The sequence below is a fragment of the Protopterus annectens genome, chromosome 2.part1 (assembly GCF_019279795.1).
Source record: "Protopterus annectens isolate FY-2018-M chromosome 2.part1, PAN1.0, whole genome shotgun sequence".
In the NCBI taxonomy this organism is placed as follows: Eukaryota; Metazoa; Chordata; order Ceratodontiformes; family Protopteridae; genus Protopterus; species Protopterus annectens.
The window spans coordinates 688278331-688305067 of NC_056729.1; the positions used below are offsets into that span (position 1 = coordinate 688278331).

Here is a 26737-nt window from a genome sequence, read left to right on the forward strand (position 1 = left end):
AACTGGTAGTCTAACCTGTAACTTAAGAAGCCAAACCAGATCTGGTCCCTTCATACAAACCCCTCCTCTGTAATTGCACTGTAGTAGCCATTGCTTCTCTGTACTAACCCCAATACTATGGCAATAAAGTACTCCATGTTCAGCTGCTGTTCAAACAATACTTTATAAAACAGTTTGAATGCAACTGTCCGTCTAAAAGACATGTCACATAACCTCATGTCACTAACTAGTAGTACCTTTACTTCCCATACATTTTTCACTTGTCCTAAACTGTGATTCATCTTACAAACCATTACTGCTCTCAGCCCTCTACACTTGTAATATAATCCTTTATTTCATTTTACTGGTCTCTATTAACTATCCTAATTTAGCAACTACTCCACATATCTCCACCACTTCTACTTCTCCTGCTTTAACTCTTTTCTACCTTTTCTATTCCAATTATGTAACTGTAAGCATATTTGGTTTGCTAGATCTGTTTTGTATATATTGTTTGAGTGTCTATGCTTATAAATGTAAACCATTGATGTATGTTTACTCTGTTCATTGTTTTTTTACATGATGACGTAACCTAGGCTGAGTCTGTAATTGGTCATTGTTTGATCAGTGTTCTACCCCGCAAAATAAATTTAAATAAATAAAAATAAATAAGTATGAGTGATCAGTGGCAACTAACAATTAATTTCTGTACTGTGGGACATCCCAGATTAACAACCCTAGTTTCATTTTTTTAGCAACTCCTAACTCTTTCAAGTACTGCTGAATATTTACTGGTAAGTCACATAGATCTGATGATATCTCTTCCATCCGTTCCTCAACAGATGGCTTATTGGATCCGTGTTGGATCTGACTTGGTCTACTTTCAAACTTTGGATCCAGAGCTCAGGCTATTCTCCTTACCCATAATTCCCTGCAATGAGAGAATTACCTCAGATCTTGTTTGCTATGGATGTGATCATTGCTTAGGCTTGGGTTTAGATAATTCATAGTAAATTGTTTTGCCTTTTACTTCAGTTGTCCTCTAATTTGTCATTTTTTAACTTCTTATCTTGCATCTCCCTTTACTCCAAAAAAAAAAAAAAAAACTTTAGATCTAGTTTTCTTTTTTTCACCTTTTGGTGCTCTTTACCTTGTCATTAATGTATTAGTAATAGCTTTTTTCTACTTAATAGTACTTTGTGGCAGTTTTCATGTCCAGTATTATTGCTGATTATTATTTGTGGTGGTAAATTGTTGGTGTTTTTTGGAATAGTCGTTTCCCTTTCCAATTGTCTGTGTAGGCACTATTTGACATGGCTCTGATAAGCCGTCCGGGTTTAAAAGATAAGGCCTGCGACCATAAAATACCAAATCTTGGTGCAGATGCTAAGTGCATTTACTGTTTAGGGGCTGTTCATCTTGATGAGCAGTGCTCTTATCTATATCACCTTTGGCACTAGAGCCAGTACGGAAAGGATAAATTGGTTCATAGGTTAGTACTAGGCTAACTGCCCTTGCGAGCCATTTTAAGCCTAGCCAATTATCCCTTGTGAGATTCAAACCCTGCACCTTGTGTTTGTAAGGCAAACACCTTAATCATTAGGCCACCCTCCCAACCCCTTGGTCTTATAGGTAGGTACTAAGCTATCGGCCCTGGGGCCTATATAAGCCTAGACAAAAAGGTTCCCTGGCTTTCGTCACCAAAGAAAATTATTTTCGTGTGCCCCTGTCAAGCAGTGCCGCAGAAGTGATCCCCAGGGTGAATTTTCTATTTCCAATCCAGTCGTCAAAATTTTTCTTAGAGGGTCAATGAGGAGCTTTGCTTGACATGAATGGGTAGTTTGTTCCAGAATATGGGAAGTCTCTGGAACAGGAATATATCCCTCCAGCATGTTCTGTTTATTGTGATGACAAGGTTTAGGTCCCTGGAGCGTGTGGTTCGGAGAGACTGGGATTTCTTTAAGTGTAGAATATCCAACAGCTCTGGGTTTGACATAGCTTTGTATGTTAGGCAGAGATCACCTCTGAGTAGGCGATATGCGACAGAGTAGAGCTGGAGTTTTTTGAGACTGTCTGCGTATGGCATCTGTTTGAGGCCGGTAAGCCTCTTAGTTGGGTATTTCTGTGGCGTTTCCAATTGTTGTAGGTGTCTTGTGAGATACATGCCAAATGGGGCATTGTACTCTATAATGGGCCTGATGCGGGATGAGTAAAGAGGAACAATGACCTCCTTTTTTCTAGAGGAGAACCCTTTTGTGATGAGGTGTGCCACATAGAAAGATTTCCTGACTACTGTGGCGATGTGGTTATCAAAGGAGAGACTACTGTCCACCTGTGTCCTGAGGTCTCTTATCACACTTTCAGTGTTTAGTGAGCTACCGCATATGTGGTAGCTCATGGGTACCGAATTTTTCCCAAAGGGGATGACCATCCTTTTCTTGGCATTGAGCTTGAAACCATGACTTTGACACCAAGCATCTGTCATGAGGCCCTTTTGTAGAATGTCTACATCATTAGGTGATTCTCTTATGGCTCCCAGGTTGCAATCATCTGCGAACTTTGCTAGCCAAAGACCTTCTGCGTTGGCCTGTACTTCAGAGAAGTAGATGCAGAACAGGAGAGAACCCAGGACTGAAACCTGTGATACTCTACTCCTCACTGGTTTGAAGTCGGACTTGGAGTCGGCTACTTTTACTGTGTGGGTTCTGTCAGTGAGCCAGCTGGCCACCCATCTTGTGATATAGGGATTTATGCCTAGTTTAGTGAGTTTATCTATAATTCCAGAGTGGGGGATGGTATCGAAAGCCTTGGCGAGGTCAAGAATAGGCTGTGTGCACTACCTTGCCCTCATGTACGGGTCTAGTGACTGCTTCAAAGAAGTCAATCAGGTTTAGTAGACGTGATCTACCTTTTACAAACCCAAACTTGAGAAACTTGAATGGGTTCCAGGGTTTGGAGGTTACCCATGTCTTTGTTTATAAGCTCCAAGATGATACGTTCCATGGCCTTGTAGACTAGGCTCGTCAGGCTAATGGGGTGGTAGTTTCCAGGGTCCGTGGTGGCACCCCCTTTGTGGAGTGGGATAACCATCGCTGTGCGCTATTCAGTATGCACGTAGCCTGAGGTGAGGCTATGATTGAACATGGTACGGGGTGCCAGTTTGTTCTGTAGTTCGTGCAGTGCACAGCCTGGGAGGTTGTCTGGTTCCATGGATGCTGTGTTCTTGGCTTTGGAGAGTGTGGTCTTTACTTGTTCATCAGTGATTACAGGGGCTTTGCATTCTTCCGTTATTAAGATGGGCCCTTTGGAGGGTGAGAGGGGGAGTAAAGTTAGCACTGAACCTATCTGCCAGGATGTTTGCAATATCTGTTGGTTCTGTATATTTTGTGCCATTGTGCTGTAGCTCAGAGCAGATCTGAGTGTTGCCATTGAGATTCTTGACATAGCTGTAGAGTGCTTTGTGGTTGTCTTTGGAATCCGTGATGATTTTATTTTCATAACTGGCTTTGGAGGATTTTATGAGGGATCTCATCTTCCTGCTGAGACTGATCAAGGAGTTCTTCCAATCTTGGGATTTTACTCTTTTTGCAACAGCTTCTTCCCTCTGTTGTAGAGTTTGTTTATGGCAGGGTACCACCAGATTGGCTTCCTTTTTATGGAGGATAGCGTCTTGGTTCTGTTGGGGATGGCACAATCCATGCACTCGTGTATGTGCTTATAGAGTGCATTTGTGTAAGATTCAGCAGTCATATCTCTATTTTCCATCTGCATGGGTGTCGTGACGTTTGCCACTTCTGTCTTAAGAAGCATGAAGTTGGCTTTGGAGTAGTTTTTGACGGTGGTTTCCTTGATGGGGAGTGGGGGTGGGATATGGATGTCTAGCGTGATTAGCTTGTGGTCTGATCTGACCACCGAGGGGTTGACCTCTGGCGTGGAACACCAGTTACTCATATTGGTAATGACCAGGTCCAGGATATTGCTGCCATTGGTGGGGGTGTGGACAAGCTAATCCAAGGCATTGGAATTTATGAATTCCAGAAAACATTTAGCGAATGAGTTTGTACATGAGTAGTTTTCCCAGTTAATGGTGGGGTAGTTGAAATCGCCGATAATTAAGGTATTGGGTTGTACCTTTATATTTTCCAGTATCTTAAGAAATGAAGAGTGGCAATCCTGGTGCACGATGGGGGATCTGTAACAAGCTACAACCTGGATTGCAATCTTGCCCAGTGTTAGTTGCACTTGGATAATTTCAGATGCATTATGTTGAGCAACTGGCCTGGAGGTGTGCATATCCTTAATGAATATGGACACGCCTCCGCCTTTAGTGTTTCGATCCAGGTTAGGTGACCAAAAGGTGTGGTATGAATTATACCCTGGTAATGCAGGGGTGCTGTTTAGAGCCTTAAATGTCACTGCACAGATGTCGATGTTCTCCATTTTAAGGAGTGCCTTGAGTGAGTGCATTTTGAGGTTTAGACTTCTAGCATTGAGTAGCATTACCGTCAGAGTTTGCTTGCTTGTACCTGTTACGGTGGTGACTTTAGCATTTGAACCTTGCCTAAAAAAAAAGCACACTAGGGGTGGCAAGAGCCTTGGCCAGTATCCGGAATCCCAGGGGAGACAGGTGCTGGCCATCTCTGGCAAAGCATCGTGGTCTGTCGACCATGTCGTCCCAGGCAGACAGATACTGGATCTCCTTAGAATGACACCAGAAGCTTAGCCAATTGTTGAAGTCAATAATTTTGTCCTTGTACTGTGGTATCATTCTGGGCGATGGCAGGATGTTACTCAGGGCTAGAGTCATACCTGCCTGTTCTACAAGATCTGAGAGCTCCTCCATGTCTTTTTTCATGTAGTCCAGGGAGGTACGTCTCAAGTCATTCACACCAACATGGACAATGAAAGAGTTGTATTTGTACTTGTTGTGGAGTGACCTAAGTGCGTGCGTTATGTGGCAGATCCTGGCACCCGACAGGCAGCTGACAGTAACTTTCTCCTTGTTTAGCCTGGTGAGTGGGACATCAGTGTGCCTGACTATAGAGTCACCTATGACTAGTGTGTTTAGTATGTTGTTTTGCTTTATGGGCTGAGGTTGAGTGGCACACTGATTTTGTGGGCTGTGTGTCATTTGGGTAGTGTTGGGGGGGGTTGTCTGCATTTCAGCGTAGGAAGTCTCTGTTGCTTGGGCAGATTTTTATTGAGAGCCTTCGTGAATGTGGGTGTGTGCTTTGTTTTTCTATGTGTGGGTTTTGAAGGACTATGAGTTGAGTGTGGTGTGGTGCAGGTGTTAACCTTTTCCTCTTAACTATCTTGTCCAGTCTTGGCTGGAGGGAGCTTGGCTTCCAGTTTGGCTATATAAGTGCATCTCTCCCAGGTTGTAGTGTTGGGTGGTAGGAGGAGAGGGTTGTCAGTGTACATGAGGCAATTTCTGCATTGCCTCAAGATGCCCAGATTCATCAGGTGGACAGGAGAAAAGGGAGCTGATCTATGGACATGCCTGGATAAGTGTTTATTAATTTAAGTACTAAGAACTTTTTTTCCTCTTGACAAGTGAGGAAAGTTGAGTGCTGTAATAATTTGTAGTTTATTTAGTGCTTACGCGTTCTGAGCAAGTGCTGAGCACATGGACAGTTTTGAGTGCAGAAACTAAACAATTGGCTAGTTCTAGCTAAAACTAGCTAGTTTTAGCACCAATCCCAAGAAGTGAAGCAGGCCACGGCCTGTTTGGTGATACACAGTCTTGTCACAGATGATGCAAGGGTCTGCAGGCTTTAAGCCTTTTTCTGGTAAATGCCTTGAATAGCAACCAGACCAATCAGGTATGTTAAGCACAGACACTCACTCTCCAACCAGAATGAGTCAGGAATCAATGCACTCTGCTCCTACTCTCACAAGGATCAGAATTTAAGCACAGATTCTAGGCTGTCACCTATAAAGCGGTTATTAAGCTTTCTGGTGATCAGCAGTCTCCAGGAGAAAACAGAAGCACTAATCTTAAAGATCTTAAAAGGTCTCTTACCTGCCTACACAAGAGAAGCTTCCCTTTCTCACTTTATTACTTCTGCTGTCTCCCGTTCTGCAAGGAAAATGTTTGACAAGTCCAAAAAGAGAAGAGTGGTGATAAGCCTAAAGAAAAGGAGAAAGTCAGAGTTCAAGGATTCCAAGAAGTTGTCCTTCACTTGCTGTTCTTTGGTTCTGGCTCTGAAACTTGCTTAGACCTTGGGTCTGATATCAATGTCGAATATTTTCGTCATTGGATCTGGCACCCCTTCTTTACCAGAACTGCATTTCACCTAGACTGCAACCCCATTTCTGTAGGGAAAAGCTGTCTATTGTTCTTCCAACCGTCCTCCACTATATCATCTCTCCAGTTGATGTGGTCTTCCAGGAAACATTCCGAAGCAGACATGGATAGGATAATGAAGTTCCTCAGGACCCAAATCTAGTTGGGGGTTCTCCTGGCTCTGAACACAGTTGGACATGTAAGCATGGGCCCATGCCATTATTATATTATCCATCCTTCCCCAATCTGACCTTTGGATTTGGTGCTATTGGATCCAAGCGTTTTCCAAGGTTTGTCTGTGTAGGATATGAAGATGTGGTTTTCTTCAACCCAGACTTTTTCTGATGTGATCGGCACCGAGCAGCGTGGACCTTGACCGGATCTCAATGTGGAGGTGTTGGTGTCAGATCCAGGGGACCAGGCTCAGTTCTGAAGTTTTCAGAGCCATCCCTTCCCATTAGAGCTTAAGCGCTAGACAGCTTGGCCCTGGCATCAGCTTGGAAGGTGAATAGAGTGGGAATTCAAGACCAATCCATATTAGGCACTGCCGCTCCTACAGGAGTTTTGTGTCTGGTCTTGACTTCTGCTTTCAAAGCTTTCAAGAGAGTGCTCTTTCTTGTAAGGAACAGACTTCCCTTTCCTGCTCAGATCCACCACTCACCCAGAGAATCTCTCTGGGTCCTGATCTGCTGTTTCTGTCCCATGGAGACAGCCAGCCTCTCTCAGCTGTGAGATTATCTGCAATGAGGACTCGCATTCCGCTTTCCAGCCCTGTACAGAGCGCCCCACTGGAGAAGTTCTACTAAAGCATCGTGCAAGAGGAGGCACGTTGACTCCCCCATGAGTCCATAACTGAAGATACTGACTTTGAATGAGGACCTCAGATCCCCTCTCATTCAAAGTCCAGAACTGTTTAAACAGAAAGAGGGTGGTCCTCCAAAGCCACATACCAGGAATTGTCTGTATTTTACGAGGCTGTTGGGGCTGGCCCATCTATTTCTTCTTTAGTATTTCCCACCAACGAGATGTTCGATCTGATCTTTAAGAGGACATGGAAGGAACTGGACATAGCTAAATGGATCCCATACAAACCCAGTAAGTTTTTGTTTTTCCAGAAGGATTGCTGTTATTGGAACAAGGGTCCCATTGTTCATTCCATGGTGGTGATGGCAATGGCCACCAAAAAGGAGCTTGCTGAGGAAAGCTGCACTATCCATCCCCTAACAGGGAATCCAGGGCACTGGACAGAATTGGGAAGCAAATTTATGCTTCAGCAACTTTTGTAATTAGGATGGGAAACTACTTGACATGTATGACGTTCTTCAAGACAGATTTGATGAAGGAGCTCTCCAAATCTCTCTCAGGGTCCCTGTCTGCAGAGGAAAGGAAGTCTGTCAGCTTGCGGTTGACTACTCTTCAATCCCTTTCGTATGTGTCTATGCATTTTATTTCCCCTGCAAGAGAAGGCAGTACAAAAGCAGCAGGCACCAACATAACTGTTGGGTGCACTTCTGGATATGCCTGTACTTCTTTTTGGAGCAGTTTAAAACATCTTTTATCAATACTCCCTATGATGGGCTGGCATTTTTCAGACCAAAGGTTAAAGAGATGATCTCCAGAAGTGAACAAAATGGGAAAACCTTGTCTGCCATAGGGATCTGATATTCTACCCCCAGTGGTCCTTCTGTAGAAACCAGAAAGGAGAAAAGAAGCTGTGGTTCTGCATATTGGAGGATTTTGCTCCCGAACCAGAGGCGAGAAGTCTAGTGGCGCACGTTGCACTCACGGCAGAGGTGGGCTTTGTAAAGCTAGGGCTTTTGGGGTCCTTTCTTCAGTAGGTCTTACTAGCGGTCCTGAATGTTTGCCTGACTGCTGCACTCTTGAAGCAGTCAAGAGGTGCTTATCCTTGCATTTTATGGCCTGGAGGACATCCATCACTGAAGATGTTTGGGTGCAGAAGATTATAACTAGAGGCTGTACCGTACCCCTTCTTTATCCCCCTCACTCAAGAAACCTTTTCAAAGTCCCACCATTCCAAAGAAAAGCGGCATCACTACAAATAAAAAAGCTGCTAGACATTCGAGTCCTCTAGTAGGTCCCACCAGGCAGGCAAAGATCTGGAATTTACTCAGTTATTTTTAGTTTGAAAGTAAAACTGAGACCTCGGGGCTATCTAGGACCTCAGTCATCTGAACAAGTACGTGAAACAAACAAAAACAAAATTCCGGGTTGGTCACAGTACATTCCATTCTTCCATTGCTGTGAAAGGACAATTGAATGTGCTTGATAGACTTTCATAGGTTGGTACTAGGCTATCGCCCCTAGGGCCTATACAAGCCTAGCCATAACAATTCCCTGGCTATTTCTTCCCACACTGTTTACTTCCCTGGACCCCTGTCTAGCAGGGCGACTGACGTGATCCCCGGTGTGAATTTCCTTTCTCCCATCCAGTCGTCCAGGTTCCTTTTGCAGAGGGCCAAATAGGCACTCTGCTTGACATGTATGGGCAGTCTATTCCAGAGGCTGGGGAATCTCTGGGTCAGGAACCTATCCCTCCAGCATGTTTTGTTTATTTTTATGACGAGGTTTAGATCCCTGAAGCGTGTGGCTGTGAGGGATTGGGATTTCTTTAAGTGTAGCTTGTCCAACAGCTCTGGGTTTGACATGGCCTTGTATGTTAAGCAGAGATCACCTCTGAGTAGACTATATGCGACAGGGTATAGCTGGAGTTTTTTTAAGGCGGTCAGCATAGGGCATCTGCTTTAGGCCTGTGATTCTTTTACTGAAGTATTTCTGCGGCCTTTCCAGTTGTTTTGAGAGGTACATACCCAATGGGGCATTGTATTCTATAATGGGTCTAATGAGGAATGAGTACAGTGGGACAACGACCTCCTTTTTTTCTGGATGAAAAGCCCTTAGTGATGAGATGTGCCACATATCCCAAACAAAACAAAGACTCTTTGTACAAAGGCAGCGCGTCGTCTGGTGGGTGGACCCCCATAAACAAGCTCTACAACAAAGGAGGAAGCTACTACAAGATAGAGCAAAATCCGTAAAAGGGAACACCCCTGATCATTATAAGTAAAAACTAAGATCTCTCATAAAATCATCCAAGGCAAATTTTGAGAAGAAAAAATCGCTAAGGATACAAAGACAATCATAAGGCCTTTTTTAGCTATGTAGAAAACCTGGGAGGAAACTCCCAGATATGCTAGAAGTAGTTCAAAATGATGTAAAAATCACTGAACCTACAGACATTGCCAACATACTGGCTGACAGGTTCAGTGTACCCCCCTCCCCCAAAAGGTAAGATATCTATACCAGAGGATTGTAGCCCCCCAACCATCTCAAATGCTCAGGTGAGAACTGCCCTCCAAGGCGAAAAAACACAGCATCCATGGGAACAGATGGTGTCCCCGGTATGTGCTCCCACAACTCAAATGGAATTAAACCCGCCCGAGTTGGGGCAGCTGTTTAATCTTAGCCTCACCTCAGGATCGTTACCCAAGGGTGCGTCGACGGCAACGGTGTGTACACTTACAAAGGGGGTGCCCACCGACCCCGAAACTACCGTCCCATCAGCTTGACAAGCCTGGTCTGCAAAGCTATGGAGGATCATAATGGAACTCATAAATAAAGACATAGGGACTTGCAGACATTGGATCCAACCCAGTTTGGCTTTGTCAAGGGCAGATCATGCCTTTTAAACTTGGTTGACTTTTTGAAAACGTCACCCAGGGGGCCATTGACTTAAGAAGGCAGTCCACACAGCCTACCTTGACCTGGCAAAGGCTTTCGACACAATACCCCACTCGGGTATCATTGAAAAACTCACCAGCTTAAATGTAAACCCATACATCACAAGATGGGTTGCAAACTGGCTAAGTGACAGAACCCACAGGGTCAGAGTTGCTTGTGCCATGTCAGACTCAAAGCCTGTCACAAGTGGTGTCCCACAGGGCTCAGTCCTGGGCCCTCTTCTGTGGCATCTACTTTTCAGAAGTACAAGCAAACACAGGAGGATTATGGCTGACAAAGTTTGCAGATGACTGCAAACTAGGCACCATAGTTGAAAACCCATCTGACACAGATATCCTTCAGAAGGGTCTCATAGAGACGGATAACTGGTGCCAGATCCATGGCCCAAAGTTAAACGCCAAAAAATGCATAGTTAAACCCTTCGGGAAAAACAAGGTTACCCCTAGTTACCATATAGGTGGCAATACACTAAACACAGAAGAGGTTATCAGGGATCTGGGGACCCAGGTTGACAGTAACCTCTCGCAAAGTAGTTAGGAAGACCTTCTACATTGCCCACCTGATCATGAAGGGATTCACATCTAGAACAAGGGAAGTCATCGCTCCCCTGTACTCATCACTCATCAGACCAATGATTGAGTACAATGCCCCATTCGGAATGTATCTGACCCGACACCTGCAGCAATTGGAAAGGCCCCAAAAGTTCCTCACCAAAAGGATAAAGGGTCTCAAAAATATGTCTTATGCTGCCCGTCTGAAGGATCTACTCAGTCACTTACCGTCTGCTCAGAGGTGACCTGTGCCTGACATACAAGGCCATGTCAAACCCGGAATTAATGAACATGCTTCACCTCAAAAAATCTAAATCCATCAGAACTACAAGGGCAGGAGACTTAAACCTTAACATGGCTATTAATAGGACGTGCTGTTGGGACAGATTCATCACCCAGAGACTCCCTATGCTGTGGAACAAAATCCCGGTACATGTGAGGCAGAGTACCCCGCTGGCTTTTTTCAAGAGAAATCTTGACCAATGGATGGGAGATCGCAGATATATCCCAGGGATAACCTCAGTGTCACTACTTGACAGAAGCACAGCAAAATAATGGGCCTAGTATCCTTCAAACTAAAGGGGTGGCGAAAGCCACAAAACTCTGGGCTAGGCTTATAAATGCCCTAGGGCAGATAGCCTCGTATGAACCATAGAAGGATTTCCTAACTGTTGTGGTGATGTGGTTATTGAAGGTGAGACCACTGTCCACCTGTGTCCCTAAGTCTCTTATCACACTTTTGGTGTTTAGTGTACTGCCACCTATGTGGTAATTCACGGGTACATGCCTTTCCCCAAAGGGGATAACTATACATTTCTTGGCATTGAGCTCGAGCCCATGGCTCTGACACCAAGCACCTGTTTCTGTAAGGCCCTTTTGTAGAGTATCCACATCATTTGGAGATTCAATAATGGCTCCCAGTTTGCAGTCATCTGCGAACTTTGTTAGCCAGAGTCCCTCAGTGTTGGCCTGTACTTCAGATAAATAGATGCCAAACAAGAGTGGTCCCAGGACTGAACCCTGAGGTACTCCACTAGTCTGGAGCTGCATTTGGAGTCAGCTACTTTTACAGTGTGGGTTCTGTCAGTAAGCCAGTTGGCAACCCATCGAGTGACGTAGGGATTAATGCCCAACTTAGTAAGTTTATCTATGATTCCAGAGTGGGGGATGGTGCCAAAGGCATTGGCACGGTCCAGATAGGCTGTGTGGACCGCCTTACCCTCGTCCACGGCTCTGGAGACTGATTTGAAGAAGTCAGTCAGGTCAGGAGACAAGGTCGGCCCTTCACAAACCCAAACTGGGTGGGGTCCAGTGTTTAAAAGTTGCCAGTGTCTTTGTTTATAAGTTCCATGGCCTTGCAGATCAGGATATATACTACCATATAAAGATGGACAGATGCTCCAGAAGGTTTCTCTGCTTCTGGCTGGGAGCCAGTCATTTCAAGTTTATAGCTGTGATCTTTGTTAACAGAGGATAATGGCAGTGGTCGCAGCTCATCTCAAACTACAAGGGTTCCCTAGTGTTCCCATACCTGGATGACTACTTCATAACCACCCTATCAGGAATCTTCTTCTCTGTGTCAGGAACTCCTTGCTCAATCTTTGCACGCTACTAGGTATAACTGAAAACGTCCAAGTCTAAACTTTATTCTGTCCAGACTATAGAATTCATTGTAGCTGAGTTGGACATGAACTTACAAACAGCCAGACTTCCTGAATCCATGATTGCCATACTGCACAGAAGGAGATTGCAGTTCTTTCCTGTCAAAAAACAACAAGGTTGATTTATTGATCTCCTTGGCTTGATGGGAGGCCTCCATCACTTTGGTTCCTCTTGCTAGATACAACATGAGGGTCCTCAAATGGGTCCTGTCAGCACAGTGGTCGATCAGATGTCAGTCCATGAATTTGTAAGTTTCTTTGTCACAGAAATCTACAAAACTCATATTCTATGATGGTTAGAGTTTCCGATTCTTTCTGTGGGTTGGCCTTTTGTTTTGCTGCCTACTCGGGTTACAGTGAGCATGGATGCATCCCAGCTTGGGGGGGAGGGCATTTCATGGGAAAGACAATCCAAAGCACGTAGTCCCCCTTAGAAGTCAGTCTTCAAATCAGTATTGTGATGATGAGGGTGGTCCTCCTAGGGGTGCAGGCCTTCCAGGACTCCCTCCCTAGAGGTGTGATATCCATTCAGACAGACAGTACTGCATGTCAGTAGTCTAGTACATCCACAAACAAAGGGAGATACTATCTTACTGCTTGTGTCAAGAAGCCACGAGGGTTTAATGAGCAGTGTCTTCTCACTTCTTTCTGACAACAGTGCACATACCAAGGAAGCCCAGTGGCAGCAGGTACTTTGTCCTAATTTCCCAGAAGAGGAACCACCGAGGGATCTTCTGACCCGTAATTGTCCCCCAAGGCTCCTATATGTTTTTCTCCCTACTCCTCTCATCCCAAAATTTCAACAGAAAGCACTATTGAGGAAGGCTACAGTGATGCTAATTGCTCACTTCTGGCCTTGACAGGTGTAGTTTCATTTCCTCTGGTCTCATCTGATACTGTCCTTGGGTGCTGAACCTTACTCCAGAACTACTTTCTCAGTTGTCCGGAATGCCTCACCTATGCATTCAAGCCCTCAAGTTAACTGTTGTTGGCTAGACAGTCCGAGCTTTCTTCTCAAGTTATTCGTATCCTGACCTTTGCACAGAGACCTTCTACCAAAAAAATTTATAAGAGCGAATGGAAGAGATTTTCTATGTGGGCTTTTAGTAAACATTTCGACCATTTTTCAGCCCCGCTCCTTGCTATCTTGAACTAACTGGCATCTATATTCCACAGTGGAGCTAGCAACTCTATTGTCAAGGTCCAGATAGCGGCCATCTCTTAGTGTTCATGTTGGGAATAATCACTTCCATCACCTCCCTTAAATTGTCTAAGGCTTTCCTTAGGGTTACCCTCCTTCTCAGCCCCCTGGGACCATGTCCCTCCTTAGGATATTACCATTGTCTTCCTGACCTTATCTAGACCATGTTTTGAACCTACAGCTACAGTTGATTTAAAATATCTGGCTTGGAAGACCTTATTTTTGGTGTTAGTCACCTGTGCTAGGAGGGTTTCTGAGTTGCATGCATTTTCTTGTAAACCTCCTTATTTGGTCTTCCACAAGGACAGAGTTACTCTATGAACCAATCCTTTTTCTTTTTTCCAAAGGTGTCTTTGAGTCATCACTTAATCTATTAACCTTTCCATTTTCTTCCCAAGATTCACCAACAGGGGAGAATACATGTTATACATCCTGGGTGTGTAAATCAGCTTCATTTTTACTTACACCGCAATAAGATGATTAGAAAGACTGATCATTTGCTTCCTTTTCCACAGCCAAACTGGGAAAGGAGATGTCTAATATGACTCTATCTTGATTGGTATCAGATTGTACATGTCTAGAGAGAGGAGGAGTTATCTTTTAGTAAACCTTCTAAGGCTCACTTGACTAGATGAGTGGCTATCTCCACTGTTTTATTCTCCAGAGTATCACTTGATGACATTTGTATTGCAGCTACTTGGTCCAATGACTATACCTTCATTTCCCATTATTAATTGGATTTACAATCAAAGTGTAGAGCTTCCTTTGGTTTGTCTGTCCTCTGGAATATTCTTCCATGAGATCTCCCAAGATTGATAGTAGCTGGGAACTTTGTCCAATCCGTTGAGGAACAGACAGAAGAGACCATATCAGGTACGAAAGTTATGTACTTGGCATAATAGATCTCTGTTGTCTGCTTCCTTCTTTTCCCAACTTCCCTCTCTCCTTCCCCCATGCAACTGCTTTATCCTTTGTTTCTGGAGTGAACGCACTAATAGCTCTTTTGGATTGGTCACGTACTCTTCAAGATCTAGGTCTGGAAGCAGGCCATTGTATGACCTGTTCAGATTTTTTTGTAAGAGGGAATAATGCATTTTATGGCAGAGTATAGGCAAACTTGATCTGGGGATTATGGGTAAGGGGAAGAGCCTGAGCTTTAGATCTAAAGTTTGAGAGTGCCCAAAGTCTGACCTGAGATTGATCTGATAACCCTTCAGTTGAAGAAGGATGGAAGCAGACAACACAGATTTATCATTATGGTAAATTACATAACTTTCATTTAAAGAAGTCAGGAAAAAAGGTCTGTATGCCATAAGGAGCTGTGGGTGGTAGTTTACAAAAAAAAGTGGTATAGGCTTTAATGAATTAATGCAAGTGTTTTCATTAGGAAGATTGAGTCAAACATCTGCGCATCTCTTACATGCTATTTGGATGTGTTAGCAATAGAACCCAAGCCCCCTGCTGTGTAGACTTTTGAGGATGCCTTTCAGAGTGCCTAATTGGATCTCAATTCGGTCAGGGGCTGCCAGGAAGGCCAGCCATTTTTACTTGGTAGAAGTGTGTGTTTAGGCGTGGATCTATGGAGTATGTACACAAAGCCTTGACTACAATCCAGGCAACCAGAGATTAGCGGCCCTGTTGCTTTAAGAGCCAGCAGGAGGGAATGGAAGTCAAATGGTCAGCCCACCTATAACAGGAGAGAGTGTGGTGGTTCCCAGTCACCCAGTGTTCATTGTGCAGGCATAGGTTTGCATAGATGCCATTGATGGGGGGTAGGCTTGGCTTAAACTGGGAGAGTAGCTCTCAGGAGCATGTTTGTGGGAAACGCACACACACACACACACACACACACACACACACACACACACACAGACTGGGAGAGGATATTGGAAGACTAGGGGTGTACAATCTACTGTAGAGACCAGAGTGTGGGATTAGGATTAGAGGATAAACACCTCTAAAAGTCTGTACTCTGGAATGATATGACCCCTGCTTGTAGGGGCTGCCTGCCACCCAGGGCTAAATATTCAGGTCACCATACGGTCCAGTTTGGGAAATAAGCCAGACCAATCTGACTGTTCATCTTGTTTTCAGGTGGTTTTGATGACTCATTTCTGACATCTGTATGACTTTAGCTGTTCCAGGTCAGAGTACATATTTTTGGCATACCTTGTATCCATGACCTTGGGAAGTGCTGGAATGTGGTTAAGCAGTTCCTTAAATTGCTGAAGGGTGTTTGCCTCCAATAGTGAGCAAGCAGAGTGTTAGGAGTCGGAAGCACAACCAACCCCATAGCTGCTTGAATGATGGCTCCTCTGGATCTTTCCCTTCCATACTTTGGGTATGCCTCGTATAGGGTGGGAAGAGTGGGCTGCGGTCACATAGGAAAGACTTGATGTTTGGCAGACATGGGGACAAAAACACCTGGGGATATCAACCCCCTTTTTCCTATTTTCTTCATAAGGTGAGAATATTGCATCAGCTGTCACTATTTCTTTAGATTCTGTGCCACTCCTACCTTCTACGAAAGTCATGCCTTACTGTTGCAGGTCTTCTCTCACATAATCCCTCTATTTGCTGGATATCCTCCTTCTTGTATTCTTTCTGTCTGTTCCAAATCTTCTTCACCAGATAGTCTTCAGCTTTCCTACACATGTACCTGAACCACCATAATCTCTTCTCTTTGATCTTTTCTTCAATTGGAGCTTCTTTGGCTTCTGCTCTTACGTGTTGAATTATTCTTCTGACCTACAGTGTGCATCCTACTATCCATCTCAGGCACTGCATTTCCACTACCCAGGTTTCTGTACCATACAGTAGTACTGATCGCACCACTCTTTTGTACACCATACTTTTCAGCTTCATTAGCATTCTTCTGTCATACAATACTTCTGAAGCTCTGTGCCAGTTGGCTGCAATCCTGTTGGTTCTAGTTTTGACATCCTCATTCAGACTTCCCTTCTCCTCAACCACTACTCCCAGATATTTGAAACTGTTAACCTGTTCTACTGTTTTCCCTTTTATCTTAATTTTCATCTTATGACTCCCTCATTTGCTGCCATGACTGTTGTCTTATCTATTCAATTTCACCCCTTGTGCCTTCAGTTTTGCATCCCATTCACCTATCATTTACTGAAGTTCCTTTTCAGTGTGCGCTAGTACTGCCACATCATCTTTATACAGCAACTTTGTTGATCTGTTCCCTCTGACCTGTTTGCTAATGTAGTCCATCACTAGTATGAACAGCAGTGTGCTCAGAGCTGAACCCTGATGCACACCCAGTCCCACTAGGAACTCTTTTCTGAGTCCAACACTATTTGTACTACGTTATTGGGCCCTTGTACACAGCCTGCACTAATTCTACTAATGTTTTTGGTACTTTGTACAATTACAGGACTGTCCAAATCAGCTTTCATGGGACTTTGTCATGTGCTTTCTACAAGTCTGGGAATACCCAGTGTGCTGTTTCTTATTCTCTATCTTCTCAATTGTCTTTCTCACTGCAAACACCGAGTTGGTGCTACATCCTGATCTGAATCCAGGTGCTCATCTTCCATCTTATTTCTATTACTTTGAGTATTCGTTTATCAGTTACCCTCTTCAGCACCTTAATGCAGTGTGACAGGAATCTGAATCTGCTGTATTGCCACATTTGTGAATGTCCTATTTGTTCCTGTACACTAGCACTAAAATGTTAATTTTCCAACCATCTAGGATATGCCTTTCACTCTGTACTGCTATGAGTACCCAATGGAACCATTTCTCCCCCAACTCCCCCAGCGTCTTGATCATCTCTGCCATGAGCTCATCTGAGCCTGCTGCTTTCCCTGACTTCATTTTCCTTACTGCTATTCTTAGGTGGACTCTCTTTTTTCTTCTTCTTCTTTCATTATAGGCTGTGTCTAGGGCAGTAAGGTTTTGTGGGGTTATCTTCATTCAGAAGCTTCTTGAAGTACTCTGATCTACCTTTAATGCCCTATGGACTGATGAGCAGGTTATTGCTGGCATCCCTTATGAAGAGCGTCAGGTGAGTGTCTTATTTTTTTCTGTCTTTGCCTTGCATCCTGATAAGAGTTTTTATGCAGTTGGCTGAGTTACTTACCAGAAGCTGGTAGAGTGCCTTTGATATATGTTCCTTGATATTGCAACTTTCTCCTATCCTCTTTCTTAGCCAGCCAGTATTACTTCTTAATCTCGTCTGTCTTTTATATCTCCCATCTTTTCCTGCACTCCTCCTTTTTTCATAACTTCCTGGACTTTTACATTCCACCACTAGCTTTTCTTTTGTACTTTCTTTCTATATCTGGTGCTGCTTCATATCTCTTCTGTAGCCCACACATATGTTGTTTTGACATCCTTCTATTTTTCCGCTCCACCTATTTTTCTCTCTCTTTTTCTTCCTGAGCTGCTAGAGCCCTTAGAATTTCCTTGGTCTCTTGTGCTTTCACTCTATTCACTTTGAGGTCTTCAGTCTAGTCTCTGACCTTAGAGCCTTCACTGACAACTCCTTTCAGCTGATTGTGGCCACCAGAAGGAAAAAATGTAAGTGTGTAAAGCATCCAGTACACAAGACTGCTGTTATTCTGAACACAGCAAGCAGATCTAAGTTTGTACCTGCCAACACCAACCCAGTAACAAAATCAATTATGTCCTGGATGTACCAGTGAAAAAAGACCAAAATTATTTTTATTTAGGACATGGTGACCAAAAAGGGTGTGATTTCAGGCTCACAGGTCTTCGACAATTTAAGAAACTATCACAGTACAAGCAAAAAAAAAAAAAAGTTATCGGCAAGATCTGTTTTCTTACTCAAGTACCTGGATCCCATTTTATATTCTGGCTAGAGTCTTGGAGGCAAATGAACCCGTAGTGAAGGTTTCTACTTGTCAGGTTCAATTCTGCTCAAGTGTAACAGGTTCTGTATCCAGTGGGAGTAACATCATGTGCTACCTCAGCCATCTTGTTTTCAGGTGGTCTTGATGACTCATTTCTGACATCTGTATGACTTTAGCTGTTCCAGGTCAGAGTACATATTTTTGGCATACCTTGTATATCCATGACCTTGGGAAGTGCTGGAATGTGGTTAAGCAGTTCCTTAAATTGCTGCTGCATATTTGCCCTCATTTGAGGAAGCCCCTGTTGGGGCTTAAACATAGTGATTGACAAGACTGCCCATCCGCCATTTAAACTGATAGTTTGGTGTCTCTGAGGTTCATCTCTTGAAATTCATTCCTGCTGGATATCCATGCTTCAGACCCTTATTTTCACAGAACTCTGTTTTTTCGCAAGGATTGTGCTTCCCTTAGGACAGACTCGCGACATCAGACTTGGCCTTTGGGTTTTTGTAGCAACAGAGTCCAGGGTGCTTTATGCCTAAGACGTATGTTGACTGCTAAAGCTGTGCTTGACAAGGATGTATTTATTTATTATTTAATTTATTTAACATTTGTTTATCGGGAAATCCAACTTGGAACAAAGCCAATTTTCAGCAGAGGCCCAGGGAAGAAATGCTCCAGACGTATGTCTTTGTAATGTGGGAGGAAACAGGAGCACCCAGAGAAAACCCACACGAATGCAGGGAGGACATGCAGACGCCGAACAAAAGGCACTCCAACTGAGAATCGAAGCAGAGAATCTCTTTCTGTGAGGCGACAATGCTACTGCTGCACCACTGCACCATCCATGTATGAATTCTTAGACAGAACAGCAGCTTCTATATTCCACCACAGGAACATGCAGTGGCTAAGTAAACTCTTTCTGAAAGGATTGCTGTGATTTGCCATTAGGTGACTAACTGCCTTATCAGCAAGTAATGCTGTGAAAGGCTACTCCAGCAGGGGGCATGGTTGCTTCTGTGGCTTGTTTCTTAAATGTCACCATTGGTTAAGTTTGTGCCCCAGCCCTTTGGTTGTCAATTCATGCCTTCATCAAACTTTGCTGCTTGGACTGTGATTCCAGCAGTTAGGTCTCTTTTTTTGTTTTTCTGCCCAGTTAAACCCACTGGACAAAGTGTTTATTTTCACAGATATCCTGGGAACAATTTCAGGTTAAGTGATTTTCTCAGAGTCACACAGTAGGCAAATGGAGGTAAAGGGAATTCTAATGATGTACCTGTGACTACAAGAGGCAGCTCATCAGCTGGGAGGCTTAATTTTCTGTGCACAAACCTCAGTGCTTCAGGACTCTTCCTTCTCAGCTGTTCACCTTTAGGCCTTCTAGCCTTTGTCTATAGGAATTTTTCACTGCTTCTGGCTGCCAGTTAATGAAACATCATACGTCTGATAATTGATGCATGCTCAATGTATCAGCTGACCTGTAAGGGGACCTTCTGCAGTGGGTGGTTATTACTATTCTTCTGCCGTCCAGTGTTAGGACATCGTCATCCTCCTGCAGCACTGATTAGATTTCCCCATGAGCAAACTGTGTACCTAGTGGGATTGCCCACTTAGCATATGCTATTTTTTTTCAAGTTTGGCAAGTGTACAGTTTCTGTTGTATTTTCTTGTCTTACCTTTAGTGCTTTATGTGGATGGAGTTCAGCTGTCATTGGTTGAGCTTACCACGCTAACCTGACTCCTGATTTAAAAAATGCACCTGCTAGAAGTGTGCTGTGCCACATGCATAGGAACAAAAAGTTCAGAAACTGCTTTGTTTGCAGATCAATTTACATATTAAGTACACATTTCACTTAAGGCAGTGTTGTTTGACTTTTTACGCTGTAGTAGGGTGTTTAAAAGATCTTCCCAGGTAGAATATAGCACTGTCTAAATGTTGGGATGAGTGTAGAGGTTAGTCTTTGTGATATTTGAGTCAACTGGCCCACAAGTCACTTCCTCTGTAGTGTCTTGCCTTTAATTAACCAGTGTGTCTGTCTGCTGCTGTAGTTGTTTGCATGCTTTCTATCAAATCACCTTTTCTTATTAAAAAAAGAGTGAGAGTGAAGAACTGTGCTGTAGTTCATGCATTTTTCTTCCCTGATCCATTGATACAGTGGCAAGGTGCAAAGCTGAGGTGCTGGCATTCCATGTCTACCACGAGCCCATTGCCAAAAGGTTGTGTAGACCGTGATTGGATGAACTGCTATCGGTCAGGCCTCATCCCTTGACAGAAGGGTGCTGTAATCAGTGCCATAGGATAATCCCTAGCAAGTTGCTTGCCTTCTGACAGTGGAGAGGATGTGGTAGAATGCAGAAAATGTGTAAATGATAGGACTGTGTCTATTGCAAGCTGCATAATGTAAGGTCAGGGTTCAGAACAGTGAGCATAGTTAAGAAAATATCAGGACTACCAGAGATGATGATCATGTTTCTCTATCCTTCTGTGTCTTGTGTGTACCCTGTGTGTTTATTGGGGGGCATAAACCAGAACTTTTCTTTACTTAATATTTGATCTTCTGTCCATATGGTTGGGTTAGGGTTATGACATATGAAAAAAGAGCTGGTGCTTGCAGTTAATCTTCCTCTGTATGTCTACCCTATCAGATTAGCGTTTAATACCTATTTTAGAATTGTGCCTTTTAATGAATCACTGATTTTAGAGTGATCTGTATGTGACTTTAAAAATTTAAAGTTGAAATATCTTGTAGTAGGACAAGACTGCAAGAAGGTAGCCTTTCCTAAGTGTCCCCCACCATTGTGCTTCCTGCATTTGGAGCTTAGGCCTGCTAATTATTGCAGATTAGTCATTTGTTTCCTTTTATAAGAACCTTTATGATCTGGGATATTAAGATCAGTCTGACTGTTTGGTCAGAGGTGTTTAATCTAGGTTTAGTCTCACTAAGGGATCTTAAGCATGTTTTTCACTCAGCAGTCCTTTAATCTAACTACTAATACGGGAGTTAATATACTAAAATTTTTGCATGGACTGTAAAGCCGGACTTCAGTAAAGCAATTTTGCCTTAAAAGATAAAAGACAAGGCAAGCATCCTCTTTTTTCTGTAAATCTCAAGTATTATACTGGCCTGTTGGCACAAAAGCAGAATGTACTACAGCGTGGTTGATGACTTTGGTTCAGATGGTAGCCTTGGCATCGGAGAACTGACCAGGGAAAGTTTGAAGATAGCGACTGTTGTCAGCTGTCCTTTCTTTGGCAGAGGACTAGGGATGGGGTTTGCTGCAGGTTTTTGGTGTACTGGAGACGAGTTTGGTTTTGTGCAGATGATGTAACTTCTTACGAAGCCGTAAAAGCAGCAGTTGTCTTAAGCAGTAAAATGTATATGTGAGAGGATTGAATGTGCATCCCCCCACATTAGACCCTTGTGCATTGGCATTAGGGGAAGATTAAGATCTGGACAGAAACTCCTGAAGGGTGATGTGGGTGAATTGCTAACAGTGTACTCACTGGAAGTAAATATGCCGCTAATTGCATAGAGCTAAATGAGGCTGAGGTAATGATGAAGAATCAGATAAAGAAAATAAACTACAGATCCCATAAGGTTTCCAGAAAGGAAAGGAAAGTACAGGCATAATGCTTGCTGTTTTCCATGGAGTTATTTTTCCCGTCCCATTGTGGAGTGCAGGACTGTGTCCATGTTCACAGAGGTCTTAAACTGTTCAGATTTCTTTGGTACTCCAGAAGACCTAGACAAGATAATTTGTATTTCAAGGATGTTAAACTGGAATTGTCATAATGGGCACCTACTTGCAAACCAGGGAACGTTGTTTTTACTGCTTGTAAATAAGTTAATGTGCCAGCACATAGCCAGAGTATAGTTGCTAAGAAAATTGTGCAATTAACTGTAATTCTTGTAGCATATTCCTGCTGATATCTGTGTTCCTCCCCTCTTCCCAGCTTTGAGTTTCTAAGCTTCGGATTCCCATTGTAAGTTCAGTCAGGTATTATAGTAACCAAGGAAACAAAAGTACAAGTTAGACAGGGACGAGGTGTGTACATAGATGAATGCACGTTATGTTGGAGGAGTGAATGAAAATGTTAACTTGTAGTTGCTGGTTATTTTGTTCCAGCCTTGTACTGTGCTCATGGGATAAACATTCTTTTAAAATGCATTTCTCCAGGTATAGTCTGCAGGAAATCCGAATCAACAGAAAGTATTTATTTATTGCTGGACTGGTTTCAGATGTTTGCACTGTATATGCTCACTGTTGCTGGATTAGTTTGGACCGGGGTCTGAGACCATAGCTTAAAAGTAAGCCACTTTGTTTAATGCTGGACTGGTTTCAAGTGTGGTCATACTCGTGAATGCACATTTCCTAGGTTAGTCGCTTAGACTGTGGTTTCAGTGTCCCCAGCTTTTTAGACACACACTCCATAGTTTTTGCATTGAGATAGTTAAGGACTCTTTCTGCTAAAAAAAAAAAAAAAAAAATGGTTTGGAAATACCTCACAAAAAAAATCTTCCTTATGGGATATTGACTAATTAGTCACAAAGTCTAGTAGAGTTCATTGTCTAAAACAGTTGTCTAGAACCTACAGTAAGTAGATTGCTCCAAAATGACAAAAAAAATGTAAGTATTAAAGTACATCCAATAAGTGTCACACATCCAGATGAAAAAGGAGGTTAGGAATATAGTATGCTACTAAATCCTAATGTAATACTGAAACTTGAGGCATTGTATTTATGACACTTGTCTTCAAAATTTCTAGAGTTTGCATTTTTCTTGTAGGAAGAGAATAATATATACAGTGTATGGTCAGTCTTTCAACTTTATTATCTCTTTTCACTAAAATGATTACTGCATCATAATGGTGTGTGTTAAACAAAAAATGCATGGTCAAAGGAAAACTAATAAAAACAACAGACCACTGCCACAGCCAGAAAACACCCTAACAACTTAGCGTAAACCTTCTTTAATCAACACTTTCGTCAACAAGACTTCAGAAATAGACTTCAGAAATATGAATATGATGGTGTGTGTATCTAGAAGAGGCTGTAGAGTCTCTCATAAGGAAGTTTGCAGGATTATTCAGTTTAGAGGGTGTCAGTGTGAATGTCATTTTTTTTGTTTCTGCATTTTAGTGCTGCTCTGGGAATTGTCCTCCATGTGATCAGACCTGTGGTCGTAGCTTGGGATGTCGAAACCACAAGTGCCATTCTGTCTGCCACAGAGGTAGTATTTTTCCTTTATGTCATGTGAATAAAGCTTTGTTGCTTCAAGGACTTCACAGATGCTGAAGAATGCGTATCCTGTATTTAATAAACCCCAACACTTTCATATATTGATTTGTGAAGTAGTTTGTCTTACTATATGTAGAATATTTAGTTACTTAAAAGGACCAAACGTGTTGTTGTCACATAGCTTGTCAGTAATTTTTTTTAATTTCTCCAAAACGTTTGGGTTTCTAACACCATGACAGGAATGGACCACATTTCTAAGTCAAAGTATGATTAAAGTTCATGAAATTTAATATTGTTTCAATCTTTGATGTCAGCCAGAAGTGCTCTTTGCAGCAATCGCAATGTGCCCAGTAATGACCCCTGCAATTCATACAGAGTTACATGTATTGGTAACGTATCTAAGTATGATTGTAGATTCTTTTTATAACTACTACTGTTAGAATTATCTGGGTATCTTTCTTCCACTTTGCTCTCATTTCTGCCTGCAACTCTTGATATTTTATGACTTTGTGTCTTTCTGTACACAAGACATTGTAGTCACTGGGTGTAGCGATTTCAGTGTTCAGTGCTACTTTTGTCTTCTTTTCATGGACACTATATTTGGTTTTCTTGCATCTGTCTTTTGAACTGTTGGTAATGGGTGATCCCATATGATGTAGACTTCATAATTTTCTGTGACGCTTTGTGACTCCTGTTTCCAGTGTTTTTCAGCTACTTCAGTATTATAATGTTTGCACAATCTCCAGGGCCACAGTCTTGCCACATTATTATGCCTTTCAGTATACAGTCCTTCTGCCATTAGTATATCACAGCCAGCAATGAGGTGTGTGACTGTTTCCAATTCTGTTTTACAAAACCTATATTTGTCCATTTCTCCTACATGTTCAATGGACTTTGTAAACTAATGTGTATGTAGCCCACTGTCTCGGGCCGGCAATATTAACCTTTCATCTTTTAGATTGAATTCTCCTCTCCTTAACCATTCCTGCATTCGATCCTGATCAACATGTGGTTCTTCCAGGAGTTTTCTATACTTGAAACTATATTTATGCATTTTCCACATTTCTTGCCTTCTCAACTGATCCTTCCCCTTATATTTGTTCTTTTGTTTTTGACACATTCAGTTGCTGCTTGACTTTTATCTGCTTCTGGTTTGATTTCCATTCCTGCTTGACGCAGATATGCTTCTGCTAAACTAAGAAGGGAAGTCATCTTAGATTTATTCTCCTCATGTTTCAATACTTTCGGTATGCTTAGGTCTTGTGAGGTCAGCAGATATGTATGGAGTCCCACGATTGCTGATCTATACATGTAATCAATTTCAAGGAGGCCCATAACCTGCTTTGGAACGGGGAATATATAATCTTGGTATGCACTGATTTTATAAATCATTTGGTGAGCAATGAAGCATCCTTCTTGTTTTCTTGTCTAATCTATCCAACACATTTTGGGGCCAGTCACTCCAAAACTGTAAGTTAAGACAGGAAGTGCAAATTGGTTTATAGCTTGAATTTTGTTCCTAGATGTCAGTGCTGTTTTCAGGTTTATTTTAAGTCTTCTGAAATATTCCTCAAGTTTTATTTGCATTTGTTCATGTTTTATTGTTGTTCCTTCATCAACTCCCAAATATTTATACACTCCCTCTTGCTCAAGTTGTTTTATATCACATTTTTATCTCAAACTGATGTTTTCTAGATGCTGCAGTTTTCCTGCTTTAAAGGTTGCTTTTGCACATTTATCAAGACCCAATGACATTCTTATGTCATCTGAAAAAGTTTTGACTACTTGCAGTTGTGGTTTCAGTTCCTCCTCTGATGAGCTGTGCAGTTTGAAATCATCGACAAAGAGAAGTTGAGAGGTCTTTACACTTTGTTATTTTCTAGTAGCCAAATTATAGCCATGGCCTAATCTGTTAAGTAGACATCTTAATGGGTTAAGGGCAAGACAGAATAGCAGTGATGACAGAGAGTCACCATGGAATATACCTCTTTGAATTTTTATCCCAGGAATAATAATTTGCCCTTTATCGTGGCTTAATTGCATAGTGGTCTGCCACTGTTTCATGGTCACTGTAAGGTAGTCGATCAGCGTAGGGTGTATCTTGTACATTTTTAAGCATGAGTGTAGGATACTATCAAATGCTTTTTTGTAGTCAGTCCATGCCATACTTAGATTCTTGCCCTTTTTACAGTTCTTCATTATCACTTTATTTAGCAACAATTGATCCTTTGTTCCATATGACTTTCTTTTATTTCCCTTTTGTTCTATTGCCATGATTGAAATTTCTTGTAAATGACTCTGTCTGCATCAATTCCAGTGTGTAGTTTATACTTCATTGGAAGGTAAGTTATTGGCCTATAATTCTTAGGATAACTTGCAGGTGTTCTCTCTTAAGTAGGAATATTATTTTTCATGTGGTTGACCAGGTTGGTGTCTGTTTGGGGTGCACATATAAATAGATGTTCTTCGTGTTTCACTGTTGCAGTCATCACATTTGGGTTATCCCTGCCAGGGTAGCCCTCGGCCAGCCCAAATACCAGAGACTTAGTATTTCTGCATCGGTTGCTGTCACTTGAGGACTGACGTCAGGTCGTCAGTAGTATAAAGTAAGGCAACCAACGCCATTACTTCAGTCTTTCTTGCCGTGGAGCCCGAAGCAGTTCGCACGAGTGCCAGTCGGCCGCTACCTGAGTTGTCGACTACCGAATTGAAGTTGAAGTCTTCTAAATCTAAGTACCCTGTTGGGGATCCTTTTTTCTTGCAATAAGTAACAAAATGAAGCACTTGGAGCCTCCAATACTATGAACTACGACTTTATTAAACAGAACCAACAGCAATAAACGCTTAATTTGTTCACCACATTTTTGGTCAACCATGTAACTTCAGCAAAAAACACAGCATATCACAGCCTTTTTTATACAGATTGTTACCCAAGTGAGTCCAATCACATTAACCATTCACTTAATTGCTAATGAGTGCAATCACAAAGGAAGCTATTTTGCTTAAAGAAACTTATGTGCAGAAACCATTTACACAAAAGAATAACAGAAATAATTTATCTTTGATCTACTTAAAAATATATATATTACTATAAAGTCATGTTAATAAATATATACACTATAACCATAAAATGCCCTATAAAATTATAAAGATACAAAATTATCTAATGTTTGTTTGTTTTTGTCTTTCGGCTTTTCCCGGTTAGGGGTCGCCACAGCGGAACTC

General features: G+C 42.4%; 1 protein-coding gene across 2 annotated transcripts in view; it reads left to right on the plus strand.

The window, feature by feature from the left end:
* Nucleotides 1-26737, plus strand: part of NFXL1 (nuclear transcription factor, X-box binding like 1) — a 1793512-nt gene that overhangs the window by 533503 nt on the left and 1233272 nt on the right. For both annotated transcript variants that reach the window (XM_044062425.1, XM_044062424.1), the window contains exon 11: nucleotides 23414-23504. In XM_044062425.1, coding sequence (XP_043918360.1) covers nucleotides 23414-23504 — 91 coding nt within the window. The remainder of the gene's footprint in view (nucleotides 1-23413; nucleotides 23505-26737) is intronic.